Source organism: Muscardinus avellanarius (assembly GCF_963383645.1).
Source record: "Muscardinus avellanarius genome assembly, chromosome: X".
In the NCBI taxonomy this organism is placed as follows: Eukaryota; Metazoa; Chordata; class Mammalia; order Rodentia; family Gliridae; genus Muscardinus; species Muscardinus avellanarius.
This window is the reverse complement of record NC_137792.1, coordinates 15268450-15295651: the sequence shown is the minus strand read 5'-3', so window position 1 is coordinate 15295651 and position 27202 is coordinate 15268450. Positions and strand designations below refer to the sequence as shown.

The 27202-nt window shown below is 34.2% G+C and overlaps 1 protein-coding gene across 4 annotated transcripts in view; it reads right to left on the bottom strand.

Moving 5' to 3' along the window:
• Positions 1-27202, bottom strand: part of CNKSR2 (connector enhancer of kinase suppressor of Ras 2) — a gene marked incomplete at both ends in the record, with an annotated part of 296214 nt that overhangs the window by 184339 nt on the left and 84673 nt on the right. For all 4 annotated transcript variants that reach the window (XM_080718645.1, XM_080718646.1, XM_080718647.1 and 1 more), the window contains one exon: positions 10433-10474. In XM_080718645.1, coding sequence (XP_080574771.1) covers positions 10433-10474 — 42 coding nt within the window. The remainder of the gene's footprint in view (positions 1-10432; positions 10475-27202) is intronic.

Sequence of the window (27202 nt, the reverse complement as noted above, 5' to 3'; positions counted from 1 at the left end):
AAGATCAGAGGATCTTGGGCCAGTCTTAGCAACTTAGTAAGACGGTGTTTCAAAATAAAAAGGGTTCTACATAGCTTGAGGTAGAAGGCCCCTTAACTCAAACCTCAGTAACAAACAACAACAACAAAATAATAACAGGGCCATGGACTCCCAAATTTTGCTCTCACTCTTAAAATGGTCTCCATTTTCCCTTGAATATGTATTTCTTGCTTTCTGAAATAAATATTAATTTATCTGACTGCCTTGTGTTGAAATTATTTTACTACACTTAAGCCAACGACTTTGTTGGACCTGAGTTGGGTTCACTTCTCTCCCTGACTGGGAACTCCTATAGACCCTTTATGGAATTGTCTCTTCTCCCATGACAGTTTCAAAGTCATGGGATATGAATACAACCTAATTTTTGTTTCACTGAAGTCAAAACCTCTCTTTTTCTGTTTTCTTTGGTTGAATGATTGCAGGGTTACTTCTTGCTGTTGCAATTGTAAAATGTTATGAGAAGATATCTTGAAATTGTTATCTTTCAAATACATTTTTTAACATGGGCAAATATTCCAAATCTATATTCCTAAATTGTTCTAATATATCCTTTGTTTCTTATTGCTTTCTTCCTCAGAAACTAAAAATTAGTTGATGGTGGGCTAACAATCATCTATAATCTCTAGCCTTTATCTTCTCATACTGTTTGCCTTTTCTTAATTTACTAAATATCTTGGTACTATATTATTATTATTTAATTTTTAGTGGTGTATTGTAATGATACATCTTAATAGATACAAGATGGTAGAGGCATACATGCACACATAACTCATTTAGCCGTTCCCCAATGCCCACCCCATTCTCTCCCCCTCTGTCCTCATGTTCATATTATATTATTAAAAGTCTATTTTGTGTCTCTTTGTCTCAAAGTTTCTGCAATATTAGCTCTGCTTTCTACATGGTTTATTTTTTACTTCCACGTTGTTACTTTCATAGACTATTTTCTTAGTTCATTCCACTCTCAGTTTGCAGTGGCCTTACTTTTAAATATTTTTGGTACTGAGATTGAACCCAGGGACATTCTACCTCTAAGATATAACCCCATCCATTCCTTTTCAACCTGTGATACTCCTGTCTCTGGCTTCTAAATAGTGGGAGTGTGTACCCTCCTGCTTAGCTTAACTTCTTTATAGTTTAATATTATTTTTATTTTTATATGTAAACAAATTATAATTAAATTCATAACACATATATATATAGTATTAATATTTATAGTATTTGGATTTTATTATATGCCAGTCACTCTTAATTAACTTTGTTACATGTCAGAGCAGATAAAATAGGTATCATTATACCAGTTTTACAGATCAGAAAACAAACACACAAAATATACTTGTCTAAGTTTTTGTGCTACAGAACCATGAAGAATGAGAATCAGTAAGAATCATCATTTTTTAAGTTACTAACTTTAAGGTAATTTGTTATACAGCATTAGAAAGTTAACATAAGGGCACATTATTATTCCTTTTTTCCTTATTAAATACATACTACTTTTTTTTTTTGTAGTACTGGGGTTCCTAGAAGCCCTTCTACCTCCGGGCTACACTCCCAGACCTATTTTATTTTTGGAAACAGGGTCTCTTAAGTCAGCATGGCTGGCTTCAAACCGGCGCCATCCTCTTATCTCCGCCTCCCAAGTGCTGAGATTACAATCATGCACCACCACACCTGGATAAATATTGCTTTTTTATTTTTTCTTCTTCTTTTTTTGTATTGGTGCACTGTATTCATACATCATAGTGGGATACAAACTTTTGTAGACATACATGCACACATCGCCCAGTCAGCCCCCACCCGATCCCCACCCCATTCTCTCCCCATCCCTCCCTCCCATGCTTGGCTTAGTGGTTGACATCTAGTATTATAGCAATTTATCCAAAATTAAAAATGATAATCTCACATAACAGTTTCATTTGTCTGATACCAAGCTTTTGATGACTTAAAGATAACATTTCAATATTTCTTTTTACTTTCTTTCTTAGAGAATATTTTTTCTATTTTTTAGGTGAAACTATCATATATTTATATATTTATTTTTCAGAAAAAAATCTATCCTAATATGGAATGTGGACTCTAGATACCCAAAACGATCTTGAAAAAGAAGAAAGCTAGAAGATATATATTTTCTGATTTCAAACCATATAAAGCTATAATAATTGAAATAGTGTAGTACTATTCAAAAGGCAGATATATAAACCATTGGAGTTAAATAAAAGCCTAGAGATAAATTCTTCCCTATATTGTCAAGTTATTTTTGACAAGGTTTCCACGAACATTTGGTGGTGGAAATAATAATCTTTTAACTAAATATTGTTGAAACATAATAATTACATAAAAAGAATAAAATTGGGGCCTTACCTAATCCCATATACAAGTATTAACTCAAAATAGATAAAAAACCTAAATATAAATCTTAAGACTATAAACTTTTAGGAGAAAATCTGGGTCATAAAACCTCACATAATTGAAATTGGCAGTGATTTCTTAGATATGATTTCAATGGCACAGGCAACAGAAGAGTATACAAACTCCCTAAAAAATAAAAAAAAATATTGTATATCCAAAGACAATGTAAACAGAGTTAAAAGTTACTAATAGAATGGGATAAAATATTTCCAAATGCTATATCTGAAGGTATATTAATATTCCAACTAGAAATCCTAAAAATTAACAATAAAGGCAAACAATACAATTTAGAGATAAGTAAAAGACTAACAAAAATAATGAATCTCCACAGATAACCAATCTTAGTTGTCTGTTGGATGGAAACTCTTGTTTCTCTGGTTCTGGTGTGTGTTACCTATTTCTTCTTTGTAGTTAATCTCTTTGAGTATTTTCTCTAGTGCTGGTTTTGAAGACATAAATTCCTTCAGTATCTGTTTGTCATGGAAGCTTCTTATTTCTCCATCTAATTTGATAGAAAGTTTTGCTGGGTAGGAAATTTTTGGCTGGAAGTTGTTTTCTTTCAGAGTTTGGAATATGTTACTCCAAGCCCTTCTGGCTCTCATGACTTGGTTTGGGAAGTCTGGAGTGATTCTAATTGGCTTGCCTCTGAATGTCACTTGGTCCTTTGTTTTTGTTGTCTTTAAGATTCTCTGCTTGGCTTCCACATTGGTCATTTTGACAATTATGTGGCATGGGGATCCTCTTCTCTGATCCTCTCTAAAGGGAGTTCTATAAGTTTCCTGGACCTGTGTATCAACCTCTTGCTCTATGTCTGGAAAATTTTCTGCTGTTACTTCCTTGAAGAGATTGTTGATCCCTTTGGTTTCACTTTCTTTTCCCTCCTCTATTCCAATTATTCTTAGGTTAGCTCTCTTAAAATGGGCCCATATTTCTTCAATATCAGATTCCTGCTGTCGGATATTTTTTTCTAGATTAGAAACTATGTGCTCATTTTTTGAATGATCATCTTCTAAGAGCGAGATTCTGTTCTCCATGTGGTCTAATAGGTTGTTTGTGCTTTGAATTGAGGCCTTTACTTCATTAAATGCATCCCTTATCTCTTTTTGGCTCTCTCTGAGTTCTTTTCGAAGCACCTCTATTATTTCTACAGTTATTTTCCTGATTTGATCTTCTAGAAATCTCTGATTTTCTGTTTTATCGGGTTCTGATGTTGTGGGGTTGTGGGCATTCATTGCTCCAGTATATTATTCCTCTTTCCCATGATTTTGGAAGTTTGTGCCTTCTCTGGGTTCTTCCCTTGGGTCACTATGACTTCACTTAAGGTGTTCTGGATCTCGAGTCAGTAGTATCTCAGACCCCACTACTCCTTTACTGGGTTGTATCACAGAGTCTTCGACCCAGAGAGTCGATAGAGGCTGCTTTAGACTGTGGGGGGTGCCAGGTTGCATGTTCTCCTATGGTGTGATATCTCTGCCACCGCCACTCCCCCACTGGGTCAAGTCCCAGGGAGTACAGTACTGGGATTTCTCCTCTGTGGCCCGCAATTTGACTCACTGTTCTTGAGTACGCAGATGTAGCTGTACTGGATTCGGTGAATTCTCTGCTGTGCAGGTGGCAATATGGCGCATCTGCCACATCCTCTGGCCCGCAATTTGACTCACTGTTCTTGAGTACGCAGATGTAGCTGTACTGGACTTGGTGAATTCGCTGCTGCTGCCGCCGGTGGCAATATGGCGCCGCTGCTATGCCCTCGGCCGTGAGGCTGGCGTATTTCTTCTTTGTTTTGAGTTCCACTCTGAATCCCTGCAGCGTGTGCTGAGCTCAGCCACTGGGAGCTTTAATGCTCCCTGCGCCGAGAAATCCCACCTGGCTGTTCTGCAGTGGCTCACCTCGGCTTGCTGTAGCCGTCTGGTGAATTCGCCACTGCCGCCGGCAGTATGGCGCTGCTGCCGCGTCCTCGGGCGTGAGGCCGGTGTATCTCCTCTGTGGCTCTGAGCTCTGTTCTCAGTCCGCTTTCTCTCTGGAGCCTGGTAATTTTTTTGTTTCTCTGGTGATGGTGTTGTCTGGCTATGAAAGGCGTTGATTTTGTGGTAATGGAGATTGGTTGTTAGCAGGGCTCTTAAGCCCCGCTTTTCTTGGTTGCCATCTTCCCGGAAGTCCTAATATTATTTTTAAACACAGGTTCTTACTGAGAACATTAAATCAATGTTCGTAATATAACTTCTTAATGGAGAAATATTTTTCCTCTACTATATGAGAGGATACTTTCACTTTGTTTTTCTTTATTCATCCTTAACTACAGATCTAATTCAGAAAAAAGGCATGACATACCTCATTACTTTCCTTAGCTCTCTATCCCAGTTTGCCTAGGTACTGAAGGGAACTCTGATCTTTTTATTACTTTGCAGTATTCCTAGGACATAGTAACTTTTCATAAGTGATAATTTCTCCATCTTGACAGTTACCTCCCCGATCCTCTGGATGTAATAGTAATTCAGTCTGCTGTATAGTTCTTTAAATCATTTTATTTACTTAAAACATATTTCTTTTTACACAAATATTATACTACATTTATTATTTGCAACTTGTTTTTGTTACTTATAAAATTTTGATTTCAATCAAAATCAGGATATTATAGTGATCCAAAATAATATAAAATTTGAATTGTCACGTAGAGGCATAAATATTTCAGGAAAATTTTAGAAAGATTCTGTTTTTGTTTTCAACATTAAAAACAGGGCTAGCCAAGAACCATGGCATATGCCTGTAATTCCAGAAACTTGAGAGGCATGGCAAGTTCGAGGCCAGCCTGGGCAACTAAGGGACACCCTGTCTCAAAATAAAAAATAAAAAGGGTTGGGGATATAGCTCAGTGGTACAACAACCCCGGATTGGATCCCCAGTATCACAAAACAAGTCCACACACACACACACACACACACACACCAAAAACAAAGGAATAAGACATATCATGGTGTGTTTCACTGAACTCTATACCTCTTGGGCTCCACCTCACATATCTCAAACCACTTTTACTCTAGCTACTCTGTTTGCTTCAGATGCACTATCTTTGTTTTCTGCCCTGGAGCATTCTTATGCCTCCAGAAACCTATTATTATGAGAGATTTAATGTGCCAAACAGCAACCTTTAACCAATGGAAGAAATGGATTCGAACCAGTGGGTAAATTCTTCTGCTTCAATCTTTGGCAAGTAAATTAGATCATACTGAGGCATATTTTACAGGGCTCCTCAAAAGGTCCTGAGGGGATAAACTAATGTTTCCTATAGCAGTGAACAACTCCAGAACTCATAATGATTCTTCCTCCAAGTGTCACTTCTGTTCCTTGGCATCACTAATCAACACAAACTATCTGCATACAAATTTTTACCCTAGGCTGTGTATTCCAGAAAGAATTCAGGCTAAAATGTACATATCAAATACATATTCACTTACTTTTGAAGAGGAGCCATTATGTAACTAATGCTTTACTTAGCATATTCAAGTTACAGAAATAAAATATTTGAATTAACTCATAATTTGATTCTAAAATTATATCAAAACTCAGCTTTTAAAAAATTTTCTGGTGCATATGAACAAAAGAGAAAAAGAATAAAAAAAACTCTAATAAAATAAAATGTAAATAATAAAAACCCAAATAAATAAATGTTGTGGAAAGAGCATTATAAGGCTCTACCTATGTAGGGCATGGTGGTGCATGCTTATAATTCCACCAATACTTGCGAGACTGAGAAAGGAAGATCCCAAATTTGGGGCCAACCTCAATATTAATGAGGCCCTCTGTAATTTAGTTAGACTCTATTTCAAAATAAAGAATAAAAAATCAGGCTGGGGATGTAGCTCAGAGGTAGAATGCCCCTTGGTTCAATCCCCAGTACAAACAAACAAACAAATGAAGCAAGCTGCTCTGCCTAGAAAAATCTATTATTTTTTCCTTGCAATAATCATATATCATTTTACATATTAAGAACAATGTCTCAAAACAATTAAATTACTTGAGAGGTCACCGAAAATTCAGATATTGTTTATAAGACTCAAAGTGATAAAATGGAAGTAAAAGTGCTTTGTGAACTGAACTGATTAATGAAATCTACTGTTTCCATTATCATCAGATAGAATTTTTAAATTCTCACTAGCTGGAATGCAATATAGTCCTAAGTAAACATAGGGCATTCACTTCTAAATTTCAAAATTATTTATGTTCACTCATTTTTAATAGCAAATAGCTCAACCTCTGGCATATGAGAAACAGTAACGAAATGTTAATATACCAATGATTTGAGATAATTATTAGAATTTGTAAAATTCAAAAATTTAAATATTAAAAATGAAAACTTATTAAATGTTTTCAAAGTTATTTTAAAATTTAAATATTATTCATTATGGTTTTCAATATAATTTCAAACATCCTTTTATAATCTTAAATAACTTACTTCCCTCCACATAACTAATTAAAATTAATTTTAGAATATTATATACCAGAGATGTCCCACAGTATTCTTTTCATCACATAAATTTGTTTTAGTTATCCCATCACAAGGTGAAGTAGAATTTTCATCATATTTTGTATCCTTTTACAGATTTTTCTATTAATTATTTATATTTTGTCAACATTTGAATATTAGTTAAAATGTACATTTATTACATGCTAGAGTTATTATTTCATATAAAAGATTATGTCAACAAATTAGAAATTTATACTATACATAAACTGAGAAATTCTAGGCAAAGAGAAATTATGAATGTAAATGAGAGCCCAGAATGAAGCTAATATATAAAATAAATACCATGAAATACATTTGCTAACAATTTCAATCTTAAGATTCTATTGGCTTGGGTATAAGGAAAAGTACAGCTCTTTTTTATACCAACAATGGTGAAGAGATTACTCCTGAGAAACTTTAAAAAGAGAAAATGGTAACATACATTGGCCTCAATAAGTGCTTTGAACTAAACACAATGAAGAACCCACAGCAGAATCTCTAAGTCCACAAATTCAATACCTCAGAAATAACAATCATTGTCATAAAAAATTCAATGCCAACCAGTTACTCAAAAGAAATAAAATATAGGTGGGAAAGGGCCTGTTCGTGTTCCTTAGTTATTGAAACAATAGGCATAGCTAAATAGTAGCCCTAGTTCCATGGGAAACAAGATAGTATGATTCTAAGTCTCCAGAAACTGGAATTGGTAGCAACTGCCAGATCTGGAAAGGGCATAGGCTTTGCTATCAAAGATGTGTTCAAATGCAACACTTTTAACAGCTTAATATTTGTGACCCATAGTTTTACCATCTATAAAATCAAGATTAAAAGAGATTAAATATCCCTTATATAAAATAATTGAGAGAAGTGTTTTGAATATTAGATGTTTTGAGATTTGGGAATATTTGCATAGGAATAATGAGTTAACTTGGGGATAGGAACCTAGTCTAAACAAGAAATTCATTAATGTTTCATATAATATCTTAGACAGAGTCTGAAGGTAATTTTATACAACATTTTAACAATCTTCTGCATGGAACAATTTGTATACACTGAACCATCAGAAAGCAAATGTGTCACTATCTCAGTCATCCATATGGGCAATCTGTAGTTGTTTGACATTACCTAATTTCTGACTTTATATATATTTGTTAGTAATAAGCAACAATTTTCTTATTCTACTCACACATACATACATACATACATAAACAGTAAAAACACCATTGATAGAGTAAAAATAATGTGTTCAAGATAAATAAAAAGCATACAGAATCACCAAAATACCTGTATCAGCTGTAAACCAACAGCAAAATGGACAAGTTTCATTTCAATCTCAACCTAATATGCTGTGCTTTGATTAGAAGGTTTATTGCACATTGTATTTTATTGTTATTGGTGAGAAACATCATCAGAAGCAGTTGAAGTTGGACCATAAAGTTGGTCCTCTAGCTATGACAAGAAATTCTAATATACAACTTTTAAAAATATTTCATTTAGAGTCATCTGCTTCATTAACAACAGTTTTTGAGTTAGAAGTCTTTCTTTAACTTGTACACTGTCATGATCTTTATTGTTATAAATGCTCATTGCTATACTTCTTTAATAAGCTTTCTACAAATTTTCATCATGATGCCTATAGGCTTTGTATCAGCAGATGCTTTATCACCACAAATCTTTAAAATTTTAATGTTATACCTTTATTTAAATTTTGCAATCAGCTTGTTGAATAGTCATGGTTGCTTTAAATTTTCAAAATAGTAATCTTTCTAGATTTCTTATACTGTAAGATAAAAGCACTTGCTTATTTCATGATTAGCATACTTTTTGCAGTGTTTTCCTATTTTACATGAAATTTTATTTATCATTTAAGCATAGAACTTCAGAATTTTGTCTTGCTGCTTCTTCAGGTAATATATAGTAGTCATTTCAACACCAAATTCCTCTGTGAGGTTTCATACTTATACTACTGCCCAGTTTCTTCAATAGTTTAACAACTTTCTGTGCTACAGATTAACATAAATTCTTCCTTTCCTTTAACTATTACCCACATAAAGGCATCTGAAGACCTTTCAGTATTTTTTAACAATATTTTACACCACAGCGCAGTTATTTAAATAAGCCCCAAATGAGTAATGTATGCAGGTCTTGGTCCCATGCGGGACATTATGATGAACTTGTAGTTGGCACATTTGACCTACTGACATGCCATTTTATTGCCTCTGGTGGTTGTGCTTGTAGGGGGGATACAGGCATGTATGGAAAATATATTATAGCTGAAAAGGTCTGGAATGGTTATTTTTCCTTGGTGATGTTGTTGATACTGACCCATCATGTGACATAAGGTGTGGAATTTTTCTACTTGTGGTGTCATGCCAGTGCTCAAAAGCTTCAGATTTTGGAGTGCTTTGGATGTCAGATTTCCAGATTATGATTTCCAAACCTATAATATGCTTATAGAACCTAAAATAATCCTTGGAATATATAGACTCTAAATAAGTACTAGTTTCTATTCTCCAGAGCCTATAAGTGGATTAAAAGGAGGTTGATTGTAATTACTTTCCTTCCTAGACTAACAAGAAAAAGAATACATTAACTGACCAATCTGGAGACCATACTCCTGAGACGATCCTAATAAATCACAAAGGCCATCATATCTGTACAATGAGGTGAAGAGGATTACTCAGTACAGTACTCAACATAAAAGGAACAGTAATGCTACATCACTCAATTTCTTAATTAATACTTCTCCCGACAGATTCAACTAGATGTTTTAAATGTTTTAATTTCTAAATACAAAATATCATCTTATAATTATTCAAAAATTTCAGATATAAGAATAAAAGAGGCAAGACATAGTACCTAGTACCTAACAAAGGCAGAAGTGCCATTAATTCACACTAGAGGTGAAGAAGCTATCAGGAAAGATCAATATCTACAAAGAAATAGATTTACATATAAAAGTGGCAGGCTGTTCATTAATAAGAAAGAAGATGCCTTTCCATCAGTATATTATACTCATACTCTATTTCTAGTAATAAAATATCAGCAAAGACATTACTTGATTCAGCAAATACTGACAAATTACTGTATGGAAGGTTGTTTGATGTATATAAAATTAAAGTAAATTAAACTTGATTATATTTTAAACTATTTCACCCAATTTATGACAAAGGCAAATTACCCATATTGTAGAATAGAATAGCATTCTCTGATCTCTTTTTGTCACAGATGAACAGTAAAAAATTCTTATTACAAGTTACCTTTTCTCTAGATTGTTTATTATACTTCAACCTTGCTACATACATTAGATATGTCATGCTTTTAATTAAAATATTAATTTGTATATTTCTTAAAATACACATTTAGCTGATATAATCAGTATATTTTTAATTACTGCTCACATTTTTGCGAGCTGTAGCCTTTTATTTAATTACTAAAGAAATATTCTCTAGTGGATATGAAACTAAATCTAAACATACTTACCACATGAAGAATTTTATTCTCTGTTTCATATACAGTGCAATCCTGAAAAAGGATAATGTATACATTAGGTTCAAATAAGCAAGCACTTCTTTCAAAATATTTTCTTAGAAATTATAACAATTTGATAAGATCTTGACATTTTAGGTAAAAACAAAAATACAAAGAGGAAAAATTCTGAGCTATTTGCTAAAATATTAATAATGGTAAGCTTGGGTGGTCAATTACAAAGGATAAGTTTATTTTGCTTAATTATATTTCTAATTTTACTAATTTCATTCATTCATTCATTTATTCATTCCTTTGTCCATTTTTATGGTATTGGGGATTGAACCCATTGGCATTCTATCTTTAAGTTGCACTCCTATCCCGAATTTTTAATTTCTAATTTGGAAACAGGGCCTTGCTAGGTTGAATACAGTCTCAATAGCTGCTGAGGTTGTCCTTGAACCTGAGATCCTCCTGTCTCAGTCTCCTAAGTAGTGGGATTACAGTATGTGCCACCATGATCAGCTAATTTTATTAATTTTAGACAAATATAATAAGGATAATATACACTAAGTACATTTTAAAAAACATTTTTTGTGTGTATGGAACTGGGGATCGAACCTAGTGGCATTCTATCTCTGAGCTACACCCCTAGCCCTATTTTTTAAAATTTTTCTTTATTTTGAAACAGTAGTGGAGAGCCTCACTAAGTAGCTGAGGCTGGCCACGAACCTGTGATCTTCCTGTCTCAGCCTCCCAAGTACTGGGATTACAAGCAAGTGCTAAAAACAAACATAAGAAGTATTGTAACCAGGCCAGGTGTGGGCATGGTGGTACACGCTTGTGATCCCCACGCTTGGGAGGCTGAGACAGGAGGATCGCACAGGTTTGCAGCCAGCCTCAGCTACTTAGTGAGGCTCTGAGCAACTTAGACCCTGTTTCCAAATAAAATATAAAATAGGTCTGGGAGTATAGCCCAGAGATAGAAAAGCCCCCATGGTCCTACCCCCAGTACCACACACAAAAAAGTATTGTAACCATTTTTTGAAGGTGCTCGATTTATTACTGTCATTTATTATAAATTGTAGACATTCAATTTATTACTGCTATTTTCTACCTAAACTTTTCCTGTGATAAAGGCATTTTGTTGAAATATTACCAATATTTCAAACTGATTTATTATAGATTAGAACATTAAGAAATTATATTTATTTCAATAGTCACATCAAAATCTTACACTTTTATATTTTAATAATTGCAAGTCATAAAATATACTTTATGTTACACATTTAGAATTGATACATGCTACTAATAAATGCCAAGTTTTTAATTCTTACCTAAATCTAACTTCTTGAAATTACAAAACATGTTCTGAAAAATACTTTTTTTAACCTGCAATTTCTTGAGGTACAAAAAGCAGCAATATAACAAAGTGATCTTTGCTTAGAAAATTAATGTCTCTATGGCTGTTTCCTCAAGAAATGTAAAAAAAGAACATGATATGTATTAGTAGTAACCAAATAAGAGTAAGAAAATTAGATAAATTGCCCAGCACAGAGACTAACATACAGGAAGTGATAAATATGTTTTGGCCATGCATTGTCGTTGTTATGTATATTTATTTCAAAATTATAACATGAATCACATGTAGTTTAAAAAATAATTTATCACATTTTCAAAAATTATCCGAACTCTACAATGCTGCATTTTTTTGAGAGAGAGATTTAATAAATTGTGGAGACTGGTATGAAACTTGCAATCCTCCTGTTTCAGCCTCCTGAATCACTGGGATTACAGGCATACACTACTATGCACAGTTTATAGTACTGCATATTTTAAGGAATGATAGTCCATTTAATTTTTCCCTGAATTTAATTTTATCAGAAAAGAATTTTGTTCCACACATTTTTATTATATTATTTCACTATAATATCTTCTCAGAAAAGGTACCCATTCATATCAAATAAAACTTTTTTATGGAGCTAATTTACTTATTTATTTGCTGCTGGGATTGAATTTACAGGATTCTGCCTCCGAGCTACAACCCAAGTGTCAACTAAATTTCTGAGGCTGGCCTTGAACCTGTAATCCTGTCTTAGCCTCCTAAGTACTGTGATTACAAGTGTGCCTCACCATGCCTATTTTAATGATGATAAATATGTTAAACCAATTGGGAAATGTATAATAGATGTATTTTCCCCTCCAGTCAGCTAATAATTAATCAACTGTGCTAGGGATACTGAAATAAATAAAACACAGCCCTGACTTAGAGGAGTATAATTTAGAGACATCAGTATTGACATAAACATGCTAAAACACATAGCAGTCTGAGGTTTTCATGGCATTTTAAGTTCAGAAACATACATGTCACAAAATTACACAAATAAATATAAAAAATGCTAGCTATTCATATTTTTAGAATATTCATCTATTTCTTAGTAATTTTAACATGATTGCTCTAGGTAAATTTCAAACTTTGTAAAAACTTTTATCAGCTGCTGCATGGCATAATGACTAAAAGAAGTACATTGGTAATCACAGACTTAAAATTATTTAAGCTGGGCATGGTGGCACACGCTTGTAATCCCAGTGTACAGGATGCTGAGACAGGAGGATAACTGTTTGTGGACAGCCTCAGCTACTTAGTGAAGCCCTCCGCAACTCAGTGAGACCCGGTTTTAAAATAAAGAATAAAAAATAGGGCAGGAGGTGTAGCTCGGAGGTCGAATGCCCCTGAGTTCCATCCCCAGACCCACAAAATAAATAAATAAATAAATAAATAAATAAATAAATAAATAAATAAAATTATTTTTAAAATGTAGTGCTGGTTTATATTTGGCAATTTTAGCATGACCCCACAAGACAAAGTATAAAGGAAATACATAAGGTGACTGAACTGGTCAAACTTTTTTTAAGATCAAATTCTGAAAAATTATCACATACATTATTAAAATTAAAAAGACAAAAACAAAACTAAACTATAAAAGAAATTAAAATTTCAAATGATATTTTTATAACTTTTCAGCATTTATATATGCAAAGTTATTAAAGCTTAAATCTGCACTAGGACATGCAAGATATCATCAAGAAGTATAACAGAGCAACAACCACTGGACTAGAGGAACAGAGGAGAAAGCACTGAACTCTTCAGAAAAAAAATCAGGAAAGATAGTTTTTAATTGAGTCTTGGAAACGGTAGGTTTCTATGCAGAGAAAAAGGTATTGCTATAAAAGCCATGCACCTAAGCTAAAACACCCGTAATTTACTGCAGTCACTTTTGGGTTTTATCTAAGAAAACATTTATCACCTAGGGAATTAGTTAAAAGCTGAGTTCCAGGTTTAATATGCAGAAATACAGGCTCAATAGACTGAATAGAGGCCTCTAGGATCAATTTGATGAAGGCTGTATCTTGAGAAACACTTGGTGTATTTTACAGAGAAACATCAAACAAACCGACCATTATCAAACACACAGAATTCATAAATTAGTATATTGATTTAAAAAACAGTCCTGCTGTGTCACTTTATAAACAGTTCTCAGCTCCTTAGAATTATATGCTTCAGTTACACATCCCACCAAATTATTAATTTTTTCTCCCAGTAAACTTATGTTTTCAATAGCCTACTATTTTGAATAGCTGCTTCTAGTTATTTATATCTCCACTTTCTTTTAGTAAGATTGGCTTGTTCATTATTGAAAGCCAGAGGCATTTATGAAGGTTGAGGACACAGCATATTAAAACCAAATTTAAAAAACCCTAACAATACAGACAGTGAATATTAACCTGCTACTTTATATTAGGGAAAAGAATCAAAACTAAATGACTACATTCTATTCTGTTAAGCAACAAATTTATGGAACCCATTTTATCATGTTAACTATTTAAATAGCCCTAGATACTTTGGGGGATTCATTTTGTTAGTTAGTTAGTTTACTTTTATCAAAATGTGATTTTAACATATTTACTTCTCAAGTGTGGGTTTTATTAACACTTGGGGCCAAGTCTTATTCCGAAAGATTATACATCGAGTTTTTTGGGGTTTTTTTTTTTTTTTTGGTGGTACTGGGGATTGAACACAGGGGCCTTCTACCTCCGGGCTACACTCCCAGATGTATTTTATATTTTTTAAATTTGGAAATAGAGTCTCTTAAGCCAGCTGAGGCTGGCTTCGAACCTGCACGATCCTCCTGCCTCAGCTTCCCAAGCATGGGGATTACAAGTACATCGTTTTTTGCTTTGTTTTGTTTGTTTGTTTTTTGGTGGTACTGGGGTTCCTGGAAACCCTTCTACCTACGGGCTACACTCCCAGACCTATTTTATATTTTTATTTGGAAACAGGATCTCTTAAGCCAGCGAGGCTGGCTTCTAACCTGCGCGATCCTCCTGTCTCTGCCTCCCAAGCATGGGGATTACAAGCGTGCACCACCACACTCAGCTACATCGAGTTTTTAACAAAAAATAAATCTGTATTTTACAAACTGATTCATGCTATGGCAAGGTACACCTCTGACACTTTAGTTATTTCTAGGTGATGAATAAATTTAGATTATTTTTTGTTGGTGCACTAGAGTCTCACATCATAATGTGGATCATGTTGGCATATATTCATACAGTACTTGGTGCCCTCCCCTCCCCTGCTTCTCCTTTTCCCTCCCTCCCAATACTGAGTGTTCAGGCTAACAATGTTATATTCACATGCATATATGTAGTTGAATGTAGTTTTTCCATTAATAAACCTCATTAGCCAGATGTGGTTGCACACCCTTGTAATCCCAGTACTTGGGAGGCTGAGACAGGAGGATCACAGGTTAGCAGGCAGCCTCAGTTACTTAGGCCCTTCAAAACTTGGTAAGAGTGAGACCCTGTTTCAAAATAATGAATAAAAATAGGTCTAGGGGTGTAGCTTGGAGGTAGACTGCCTCTGGGTTACTTCCTAGATTCCTAAAAAAATTTACATCATTAAATAATGAAGACCTATATTTTTAGAAAAAATGCTAAAAAGAAACACAAAAACCTCAAATTTTTCTTCCTTTTCATCCCTTCATTTATTCTAGTCACAGTTTGGGTCACCAAAATGTTTTTTGGTATCTTCTAAATGTACAGTCAGGCACGAGTGGGCAATCAAAATAATTTAAACATGGTCCTTGGCTATCATGATTTCATTATTTAGTGGGAGAGAATACATTTACATAATCCAAGGTATACAAGATAAATACTTACAAAAGATCTCACAAAATAAGCTAAAAGTGAAGTCAATTCTGATTTGCTAATACTCAAATAATATAACTATATTGGAGAAATTATATTTTAGCTAAACTTTCAGCTCTGGAAATTGGGAAATTCAGAGAAAAAGTATACTTGCTGTAATACACTAAACAAAGCCAAACCAATGATTAAAGAGACAGATCTGGCTAGATTGTAAGGAATGTGGGGGAAATGCAGTGGGAAAGAAAGCAGACAAGCCGGGCGTGGTGGTGCACGCTTGTAATCTCTGTGCTTGGGAGGCTGAGACAGGAGGATCGCACAGGTTCGAAGCCAGCCTCAGCTACTGTGTGAGGCTCTCAGCAACTTAGTGAGATCCTGTTTCCAAATAAAATATAAAATAGGTCTGGGAGTATAGCCCAGAGGTAGAAAGCCTCTGGGTTTTACCCCCAGTACCACACACGCACACAAAAAATCAGATAACATGAAATTATACTGTAAAAAGTTACCAGTGTTTATGCTGCAAGAAATATGTTTTTGCTGGGTGTGGTGGTGCATACTTGTAACCCCAGCTACTTAGTGAGGCCCTTTGCAACTCAGTGAAACCATGTTTCAAAGTAAAGTGTACAAAAATAGGGCTGGAGGTATAGATCGAAGGTAGAGTGCCCAGTACCACACACAAAAAAAGAAAGAAATTTCTGTTTTCGTTTTAAAGGGAATACTTTTTATGTATGTGGCTGTTTTGAAATAGGGTTTCCCTACATTGCTGACAGTCTCACTAAGTTGCTGAGGAGTGTGTGTGTTATTTTACTGGGCACTGAACCCAGGGGCATTCTACCTCTGAGCTACATCCCCAGCCCTTTTGTAAACTTTTTGTTTTGGAAACAGGGTCTTGCCAGGTTGCTGAGAGTCTTCTTACTACAGTGGTGAGGCTGTCCTCAAACATGAGATCCTCCTGTGTCAGCCTCCCAAGTACTGAGATTACAGGTGTGTATCACCACGCTTAGCAGAAAAAAATATTTTTCTATAACAATCTAATTCCTATTTCAGGGTTTCTTTCATCATGGTGGCAAAAACTTAGTTAATTGATAAATTATCTTGATTTTCCTTGAAGAAGGTTGAAGCTGGAAAAGCCTATTTAATTTATTTGATGTTATATGGTAATGTGTGTTGGGAGCGTGTGTGTGTGTGGGGGTGAAATACTCCAGCTAACAACTCCTATAGTTATCACTTGTTGTTTATTAATGGCCCTTTAAGTTTCTAGAGTAATTTTGGTACTATGTCTTAGCCATGGGAATTACTACGAAATTCAGTATCTTCCTAGACATGCCAAGTAGAAGCCTTGTCTCTGGGAAGGATGGAGGAGTGCAAATTTTTATATAAGGGAGAGTTTATAGGTATTTAAATATGGAAAGATAGGTGACTGACTTAATATTTTATATAAATGACAGGGAAGTTGTGGATTTAAAGTTGAGAAAAGTAGGGAGATTAGTTAAAATACTCTTTTCAAAAGTAAATATGTAATCAGGGCTTGAACTAAGTTTATGATAATGGATGAGGGATGATGATAAGTGAGTAAGATACAGGTACCCAGAAATACAAGAATTAGGTAACTGATCACATAGAGAGGACAACGAGGAGGGGAAGGTTAAACACTATTCCAGAGGTTTGAGGATATGCAAATGGGTGAATGGGATAGTAGAGATAAACAAGAGAATTTAGGGAGATTAAAATTATTATATTTTGGGCATATAAAATGAGAAGTGACTGAAAGACAGAACATGCTATATAAAACTGTCTAGCAAGCAGCTAAAAAGCTGAAAAAAGAGGCAGATATTTTAAGATATTTAGCTACCTCCCCAGACCTTTTGTAAACTGAAGTGATAGCTAAAGTTACAAGAAAACACTGACTCCATCAAAACAGAATATGTATGGTAGGAAAACAGCCAAGGATAGAATCTCAGACAATGCATACTTAGGAGCCAGACAAAGAAGAGTTAGTCCGCAGCAAGGATTATATGGAGAATGTAGTATTACAGAGACAAAAAAGGAGAGTTTTAGAGAGGGAGAAAGGATAAACAGTATTGACCTTAAGTGAGTGACTGAGCAAACTGACCAAGAGAAGCTTTCAAAACAAGTTTTAATATAATGATGGAGATGAAATTGTAGCTGAAAAGAATAAGCATCAGCAGCTTAGATGTGCAAACTACTCTTTCAAGAAATATTTCAAGAAAGGGAAGCTGCCATAAAAGTGGTTTTGTGTGGAACAGGGTCAAAGTTAGGGGAAACAAAGAGAAAAAAAGAGGAGCAGTTTGTGATATGCTAACTTACAAAAATTAGAATAAACATTTTTAAATAACTCAGGTAAAATGTGAATTACAGCTGGGCGTGGTGGTACACGCTTGTAATCCCCGTGCTTGGGAGGTGGAGATAGGAGGATTACATAGGTTCAAAGCCAGCTGTGCTGGCTTAAGAGACCCTGTTTCCAAATAAAAAAGTATAAAATGTATAAAATAGGTCTGGGAGTGTAGCCCGGAGGTAGAAGGGTTTCCAGGAACCCCAGGACCAAAAAAAAAAAAAAACAATAACAATAACAAAAACAAAAAAACAGGATTACAAATGGAAAGAATGTCTAAGGAATACTTTATATAACATGATTCCCAGCACCAAAAAATGACTGATTGAAGCATGATATCAAAGGGAAAAACCAAGAATCAAGCATATAACTTTATATTTCATCTTCTCAAAACAGGGTAATAAATATGGTAAGATAACCAACCAGGAAAAGAACATACAAATCTGGTTACACTCTTAAGAAGGGTGAAGACTGTTAAGGAAGCTCTCTGTTCCTCAGAGGAAAAAGAGACTATGACAAAGTTTTGACCATAGTTGTTTATCTGGAAAAGAGTGAAGGTAAAATTTATTTTGTAAAAATACAGTAAAAACTCTATTTTTCCAACTAGTTTTGAGCCATTTTATAAAGTCTCTAACTTTTCAAAAAGTTTCTAATGACTTTTCCACACATGAATAAGTATATTCCATTTTTAGTAATAAGCTAGAATAATTCTCACCCATTTCCCACTTATACTCAGTCTAATTACTTTTACAGTTTTATGCCTTGCAAAATCCCAAGTTCTGTACTGACAGATGACAAAATTACTTCATCAAGATATGTTCTTTCATGCATACATACAGCAATGGCCCAGAATAGCACTGTCTAATAAAACTTACTGGGATAAGAGAAATGTTTTATGTCTGTGCTGTCCAATTTGATAGCCATTAAACACAATGGCCATGAAGCATTCGAAATGTGACTACTTTAAATGAGTACTTGAAGTTGTATTTTTACTTAATTTAATTAACATTTTAACAGCTACCTGCAACTAGTGGTCTAAAGACATAGGACCACAGGTGAAGAGAAACATTCATACAATGGTTATAAAATAGGAAGCCATTTAACAAAAATTCTAAACTTATTAATAGGGGGGATACATATCAAGACAACATAAAGGGACATATTTCACATAGGTACTTATTTCTTCAACAAAAAGTGGATAGTAGTATTATTTACAGTGGCAGAACAAATACAATGAAACCATTTTTTTCCTGTAGGACACTATATTGAATATAACTGTAAAGAGGAGTTCAAAATATTCATCACACAGATTTATGGACATTGAGAAAGCATTTTCTGGGACAAATGACCTGCAATGGATGAAAGATAAAAGTCCAAACTAAATTTAGATTAATAAGAGATTGAAAGCTGACCATCTTGAGTGGAAAGAGTGTCTATGGTAAATAGACAGGCATTTGCATTGTTCTTGAATATGTTTCCTAAATGTCATAGTTTAGCTTTAATCTCAAAATGTCATTGGAAACCAAGGCATATATACAATGACACCACAAGTACTGTCTTGGTATCCTCCTCACCATTTTGGCCAACTCAATGGCCATGATCTTATTAGTGTTTCTGCCATCATTGTTTTAAAAACAAAGAGGGCTGCTATTTATTAAAATTTTAAAATTAAAAATTTTATAAATTACCAATCATTATATAAGAACTATGTAATATTTTTACTAGGCTAAATAGGGCCATGAGTTTTAAAAGAAAAAGCAATAAATAAAGAATGAGAGGAAAATGTATTTGTGCATGATCTTAGTGTTCATCTATCCTTGCTTCACAGATAAAGAAATAGAGATACAGAGAAGGTAAATGACTGCAAATAGACACAGTTACTAGGTAATAAAACCTATGTCTGTCTTTTAATGCTTTGTCCTGCTAATTCAACTCTGTTAATTCAACACCTCAAAACGTACGCTATAGTTTGGATTTAAAATGTACTCCAAAGCCCCATGTGTTGAAGGCTTGGTTTCCAATGAAGCAATGTTCAGATTCATTGCTGAACACTGATTCAGGGGATTCAGGGAAGTAATTAAATCACAAGGGTTCTGATTTTATCAATATGTTAATCTATTGTGGAGTCAATATTTTATGGCATTATTGGGAAATGGTGAAAACTGCATGGAAGGACCTAGTTGGAGGAAGTAGGTCCTTGGGGGCATTCCATGGAAAGGTATATCTTGTCTCTGATTTCTTTTTCTCTCTCTGCTCCCTAGATGCTATAAGATGAACAATTCTTTCCACCACACCCTTTAACCATGAAGTTCTGCCATACCTCAGGCCCAAAGGAATGGAGTCGGCTCATCATGGACTAAAACCTCTAAAACCATGAACCAAAATAAATCTTTCCTCCTCTAAGTTGTTTTTCTCAGATACTTTGCCCTAGTGGCAAAAAGCTAACACCCTATTCCTCACTAATGAGAAATTGTACCTGATTATTCAAGGACTAAACTAATATTTTTTCTTATTTTTTAATTCTTTTTTTTTGTAGTACTGGGGATGAAATGCAGGGACTTTCTACTTCTGAGCTACACCCCCAGCCCTAATTTTTAGTCTTTATTTTGAAACAGGGTCTCACTGAGTTGCAAAGAGCCTCACTAGGTAGTAGCTGAGGCTAGCCTCGAATGAACTGTGATCCTTGTGTCTCAGCCTCCCAAATGCTGTGATTATAAGCATGCACCACCATGCCTGGCTTTTATTTTTAAAATTTTATATTGGTGCATTGTAGTCATACATCTTAATGGGATAAGAGATTATAGAAGTATAAGTTATAATCTTAAATACAGTTAATTGTTGGATTTTATACTATCTTTAATGTCTTTAATTTCTACCATGGTTATTCATATTTTACATTCTATTACAGATCCAATGAATTCTTTCTCCCAGATAGACCTAATGATTTCTAAAATGAGATCTCTTCTCAATCTTTTAAAATGGCATTTATCAAAAAGTTAAAAGACATTAAGTATTGGTGACAATATAGAGAAAAGGAAACACTTGCACATTGTCAATGGAAATGAAAACAGTGAGAAAAATAATTACAAACCATTTATTCAACAAGGAGTTAATATATAAAATATATAAGAAATTATAACTCAATAGCACAAAAAACAACCCCTAATTATAAATGGGAAAAGGAACCAGGTGTGGTGGGCATACTTGCAATCCCAATAATTGGAAGGCTGAGACAGGAAGATTGCAGGCCAGCCTCACTATTTAGTGAGACACTCTGCAACTTAGACCCTGTTTCAAAATAAAGAATAAAACATAAGGCTGGGGGTATAGCTCAGAGGTAAAGTGGGTTCAATCCTCAGTATCACACACACACAAAAAAAAAGAAAGAATGGGCAAAAGTCCTGAATAAACATTTTGACAAAGATATATAAATGGCCAACAGATGTTCAATATCACTAATCGTTAGGGAAATAAAATCACTATCTTGAAGAGATAACTGCACTCTCATGTTCATTGCAGCATTACTCATATTAGCCAAGGTATAGGAAAAATCTAGTCTCACAACACATAAGTAGATAAAGAAAGTGTGATAGACACATGCCTCTTCACAGTAATTCCCACTTCTTTTACTCCCCAACTCACTCTGGAGGAGAAAGGTTGTGCCAACACTATTTTCTCCTAACCCTTCTCCCTGGAAGTACAAGAATGAAGAGGAGGAGAAATAGGACAAAGTAACCTTAAAATGTAATAGGACTAGCTTTTGTATTTACAATACTCAGGACATTCATGAATTTCATCAAATTTGAAAAATGAGTATTTTCCTGTTAGTTCTCTTTTAGTTTTTTTCGGTGTCCAGTGAGTTACCGAAGATAAATAAAAATTTCTGTAACTTAAGAGATAAAGAAGGAGATATCAAAACAGACAGGGTAGAAATCCAGAGTATCACTGGGAACAATTTTGAAAACATATACTCCAATAAACAGGAAAACCTAAAATAAATTGACAAATTTCTAGACACATATAACCTACAAATTGTATCAAGAAGACATTTTATGAAGCCAATATCACCTTAATATCAAAACCAAATGAATGTATCTTAAAGAAAATTACAAACCAATATCTTTTATTAATATAGATAATATCAACTTACATTTAAAACTACAAGAAGATTGTACACCATGTGAAAAAGGAAAACAATCTTTTTATCAAAGTTATAAGATCACATTGAAACTAACAGACTTCCATTTTATAACTATAGCTTAGTATCCATTAATTTGTAACTTTTATACATGTGTCTATATTTTCTACCACCAAGTGTACTGGTTTCATATTTTTTCTCTTGTAAAATCTACCCAGGGAAAGCCAGCCAACCAGACTGGATTGTGCAGTTTTACTTTAGCCAATGGGGGACAGAGCAGTGGCCTATGTGTTAGCGGGATAAAAGACTGTGTGGATTCTTACTTCAGTTTTAAGGTGGCTTCTTACCTTTCTGAGCAGAACTAAACTGTCTTGCTGAGTTACTTTTGACTTCATGCATCTTTATTTGTAGTTCTTCTAATAATCAATGTCTAAAAACCATGTCCAAGAAAGTATCATTCCATGGATAATAGGATGTTTCCCCATACCCACATGTCCATGGATGTAATCCATCCATAACAGAACCAAGGATAAAATCACATGATCATCTCAATTGATGCAAGAAAAGCACTTAACGAAATCCAATATCCATTCATGTTAAAAACACTGAATAAATTAGAGACTGAGCTGGGTGTGGTGGTGCATAGGTGTAATACTAGTACTTGGGAGGCTGAGACAGGAAGATTACAAATTCGCAGTCAGCCTCAGCTACTTAGTGAGGCTCTACAAAACTTAGTGAGACCCTGTTTCAAAATAAATAATAAAAAACAGGACTCAGAGTGTAGCTCAAAGGTAGAATGCCCCTGAGTTCAATACCCAGTTCCAAAGAAAAGAAATTAAGGATGGAAGCAACCTATCCAATGTTATAAACATCATATGATAAATCCAAAAGTAGCATCATACTGAATTGGGGAAAAACAGAGTATTCCCATTAGAATCAGGAAAAAGACAAAGATGCTCACTATCACCACTCTTATTCAATATAGTACATAAAATTTTAGGCAGAACAGTAAGGCAAGAAAAGGAAATTAAAGGAAGACGAATATGGAAAGAAGAACTGAAATTACCTCTGTTTGCAGATGACATGATCCTACACTTAGAAAATCTAAAAAATCAACTAGAAGACATCTAGAGCTTATAAACAAATTTGCAAAGCAGCAAATACAAAATCAACTTACAGTTTTTCTATACAGAAATCATAATTCCACTGAAAAAGAAATCCACAAAACCATCACATTCGTAATGCACTAAAACACTCAAGAATAAAAATAAATAAGGAGGTAAAAGACTTCTATAATGAAAATTACAAAACAAAGATGGAGAATCCATACTGGAGTGAAGGAGAGGACATGAAGGAGACAGGAAGAGAGAGGAATATTTGAAGTGTGAAATACTTCAATGAACATGATGTACATATAAAAACTTACCAAAGCCAATCACTGTGCTGAGTTCAGTGGGGAGGGAGAGCAAGTGGGGTAGCAACTGGGGGAGGGCTCAATGAGTGCTGTGTGCATGTATGCCTCTATCACCCTGAACTTCATCAAGATGTATCAATAATAGACCAATTAATAAAAAAGAAAATTACAGAACACTAAGGGAATAAATTAAGGAAGACCTTAGAAGATGAAATGACTTCCCATGTTCTTATATAGGCAGAAGAAATATTGTCAAAATAGCCATGCCACTAAACTTGATCTATACAGTACAGTATCTATGGAAATACCAATGCTATTCTTCATAGAGCTAGAAAAAAAAGTTCTAAAATTTATATGGAACAACAAATGACCCAGAATAGCCCAAGCAATTATGAGCAGTAAGAATGAAGCTGGAGGCATCAAAATATCTGATTTCAAATTATGCTACAAATCTACAGTAACAAAATAACATGGTATTGACATAAGGACAGACATATAGACAATGAAATAGAATTAAAGACACAGGAACAAACCACACTTAAATGCTAATAATTTGTTTTTACTAAGGAGCCAAAACCTGTTGGAGAAAAGACAGCCTTTTCAAAAAATGGTGCTGGGAAAATTGGATATCTATTTGTAGAAAAGTAAAATTAGTTCTTAATCTCTCATCATTCAAAATAAACTATACAAAATGGATCAAAAGACCTAGAAATTAGATCAGAAACTTTGCAATTCCTAGAAGAAAGCATAGGATTAAGATACTGCTAAAGACTTTCTTAATAAGAATCCTAAAGGTCAGAAAAGAAAAACAATAATCAGTAAAGATGACATCAAAATAAAAAGTTTCTGTCATATGTGGAAGCCAGAGAGGAAACAAGAAACATATGGGACTTTAAATAATGCAGAGATAGGCCAGTAAAGTAGTCGAAGGGGATTGGGAAAAGACTATTTAGGCAGGGAAAAAAGGATGATTGAAAAAAAGAAATAGTTCAGCCGGGCGTGGTGGTGCACGCTTGTAATCCCCATGTTTGGGAGGTGGAGACAGGAGGATCGTGCAGGTTCAAAGCCAGCCTTGCTGGCTTAAGAGACCCTGTTTCCAAATTTAAAAAAATATTAAAACAGATCTGAGAATGTAGCCCGGAGGTAGAAGGGTTCCATCCCCAGTACCACCAAAAAAATAAATAAAAGAAAGAGTTCAAATAATACTACAGCAATATGTAGAATATATTACTATCAATTCCATTAACGTGTGAAAAGGGAGGAGGTAGAGAGGGCTGGGAAACATACTGTAATATAACAAGAGCTGTGTATGTATATTTTTCAGCACACTGATTTTCATTATGATATATAATTACAATACACTAATAAGATGTTTTTTAAAAGTTCATCATTAGCAACTAGGGGAATGCAATTCAAAACTACACTGAGTCTACATCTAACTCCAGTTACTATGGCAACCATCAAGAGTACAAACAACAAAAAAGGCTGGTGAAGATGTGGGGAATAGGAAGTTTTGTTCACTGTTGGTAAGAAGGCAAATTAATACAACCACTATAGAGATTCTTCAAAAGACCAGGAATTAGATTGCCACATGACCCAGCTACACCACTCCTCAGTATCCTTCCATAATAATTAAAGTCAAAATACTATATTGAGACATACATATCCATATTTATAGCATCATAATTCATCATATCCAAATTATTGAACAACCTAGATGTTTGTAAACAGATAAATGAATAATGAATACATGGTATATACACATATTGGAATTTTTTTTGCAGGTCTGGGGCTGGAACTCAGGGACATTTGATCTCCAAACTACAACCCCTGTTCTACTTTTTTTTTTTTTTTGGTGGTACTGGGGTTCCTGGTAGCCCTTCTACCTCCGGGCTACACTCCCAGACCTATTTTTATATTTGTATTTGGAAACAGGGTCTCCTAAACCAGCACGGGGCTGGCTTCGAACCTGCGCGATCCTCCTGTCTCTGCCTCCCAAGCGCGGGGATTACAAGCCTGCGCCACCATGCCCGGCCTACTTTTTATTCTTTATTTTGAAACAAGGTCTCACTAAGTTGGGGAGGGCCTAAGTAGTAGAGGCTGTCCACAAATCGCGATCCTCAATCTCGGCCTCCTGAATGCTGAGATTACAAGCATGTGCCACCATACCTGGCCACCCAGTAGAATTTTACTCAGCCATTAAAAAGCAAAATTATGTCATTTTCAGGAAAGTGGAAAGAACTAGAGAATATTATGTTAAGTGAGATTAGTCAGTTGCAAAAAGTTAAGTGTCATATGCTTTCTTTCATATGTGGAAGCTACAGAGAAATCAGAAAAAGAATGGACTTTAGATAAATGAAGAGAGAGTCCAGTAGAATAGTGAAAGATGACTGAGCAAGGGGGGAAAAATGGAGAGCTGATAAAGGGAACAGATTAAATAATGCTAATTTCATATATGAAGTATTATGGCAAGTCTAATATGTATGAGGAGGGGAAAGTTGGGATTCAGAGGGAAACATAGGAAGTCCTATATGCATGCATGTTTTATCAATTTGAACCTCACTATGATGTATAATTACAATGTACCAATTAAAGTATAAAAAGCTTGTGTAACCCATTTTGGCATTTTTAAAGGGAAAATGAATTGCTTTATTCTTCCAGCATTTGTTTGCCAGGCACTGGTAATAAAGAGATATGTAAGGCCTTCTCCTGCTATCACCAAATCTATTATAACAAGCCTTTTTTAAAAAAATTAGTATTTTTTACTTAATTCTTTAAATAGAGTAATGTAACAAATGGTACCATAACAGGAAGTCTCTTCTGAAGTTTATTTTATTACCTATGAGGGTCAAGAATCAAATAATACATCTTTGTATGTCTATTTCCTTATACATGATAGATAAATAATGATAACATTAATTTCTTTGGGTCTTCCTGTGAAAATTATAAAAGCCTTGTGAATGACTAACTCAATAAGATGTATGACAAAAATATGTGATTCAGGAGTATAAAGATAATAAAAGTAGAAGGTAATAGTTTGATAACCTTATAGTATATAACTATAAAGACAAGTGTGTAAAAACTCTAAATCTTAACAAATCCACTCTGTGGCATATACTTAAATGTAGATATATATCCAAATATTCAAGGTTAGAAAAATAAACAAGCATATTAGTGTATGTGAATACAATCAACAACATATGCAATAAAAATAAATGAGGTATTGCTACAGAACAAAAGGTAAATGAATTAAAATATATCAAGTGCCAAGAGTAAGATGTAGAGTGATAACATTTTTATAAAGCTTAAAAATAAACATAATTAAATTATATATTTAGAGAAGTATATGAAACTTTTTAAGAATAACATAATAAACACCCTAAGAAGAAGCAACCTGATGAAATGTAGGAGTTCAATACTATCTAATTTAAAATTGGTAATATTCTAGTTACTAAATTAGCAGACATATTTGTGAGCATTTATAATTATGCTTTATTACACATTTATATTACATGTAATCTTAATATATGCATAAAATGTTACATAAAATATATAAAGCAGACATCTGAGAAATAGTATCTTGTCTTTGCTATATAAAAAGACTTGACTAATACAGTGCATCCCATTTATTCCCCCGTTATTACTGATGGTGGTACTATCTATATCTTTTTA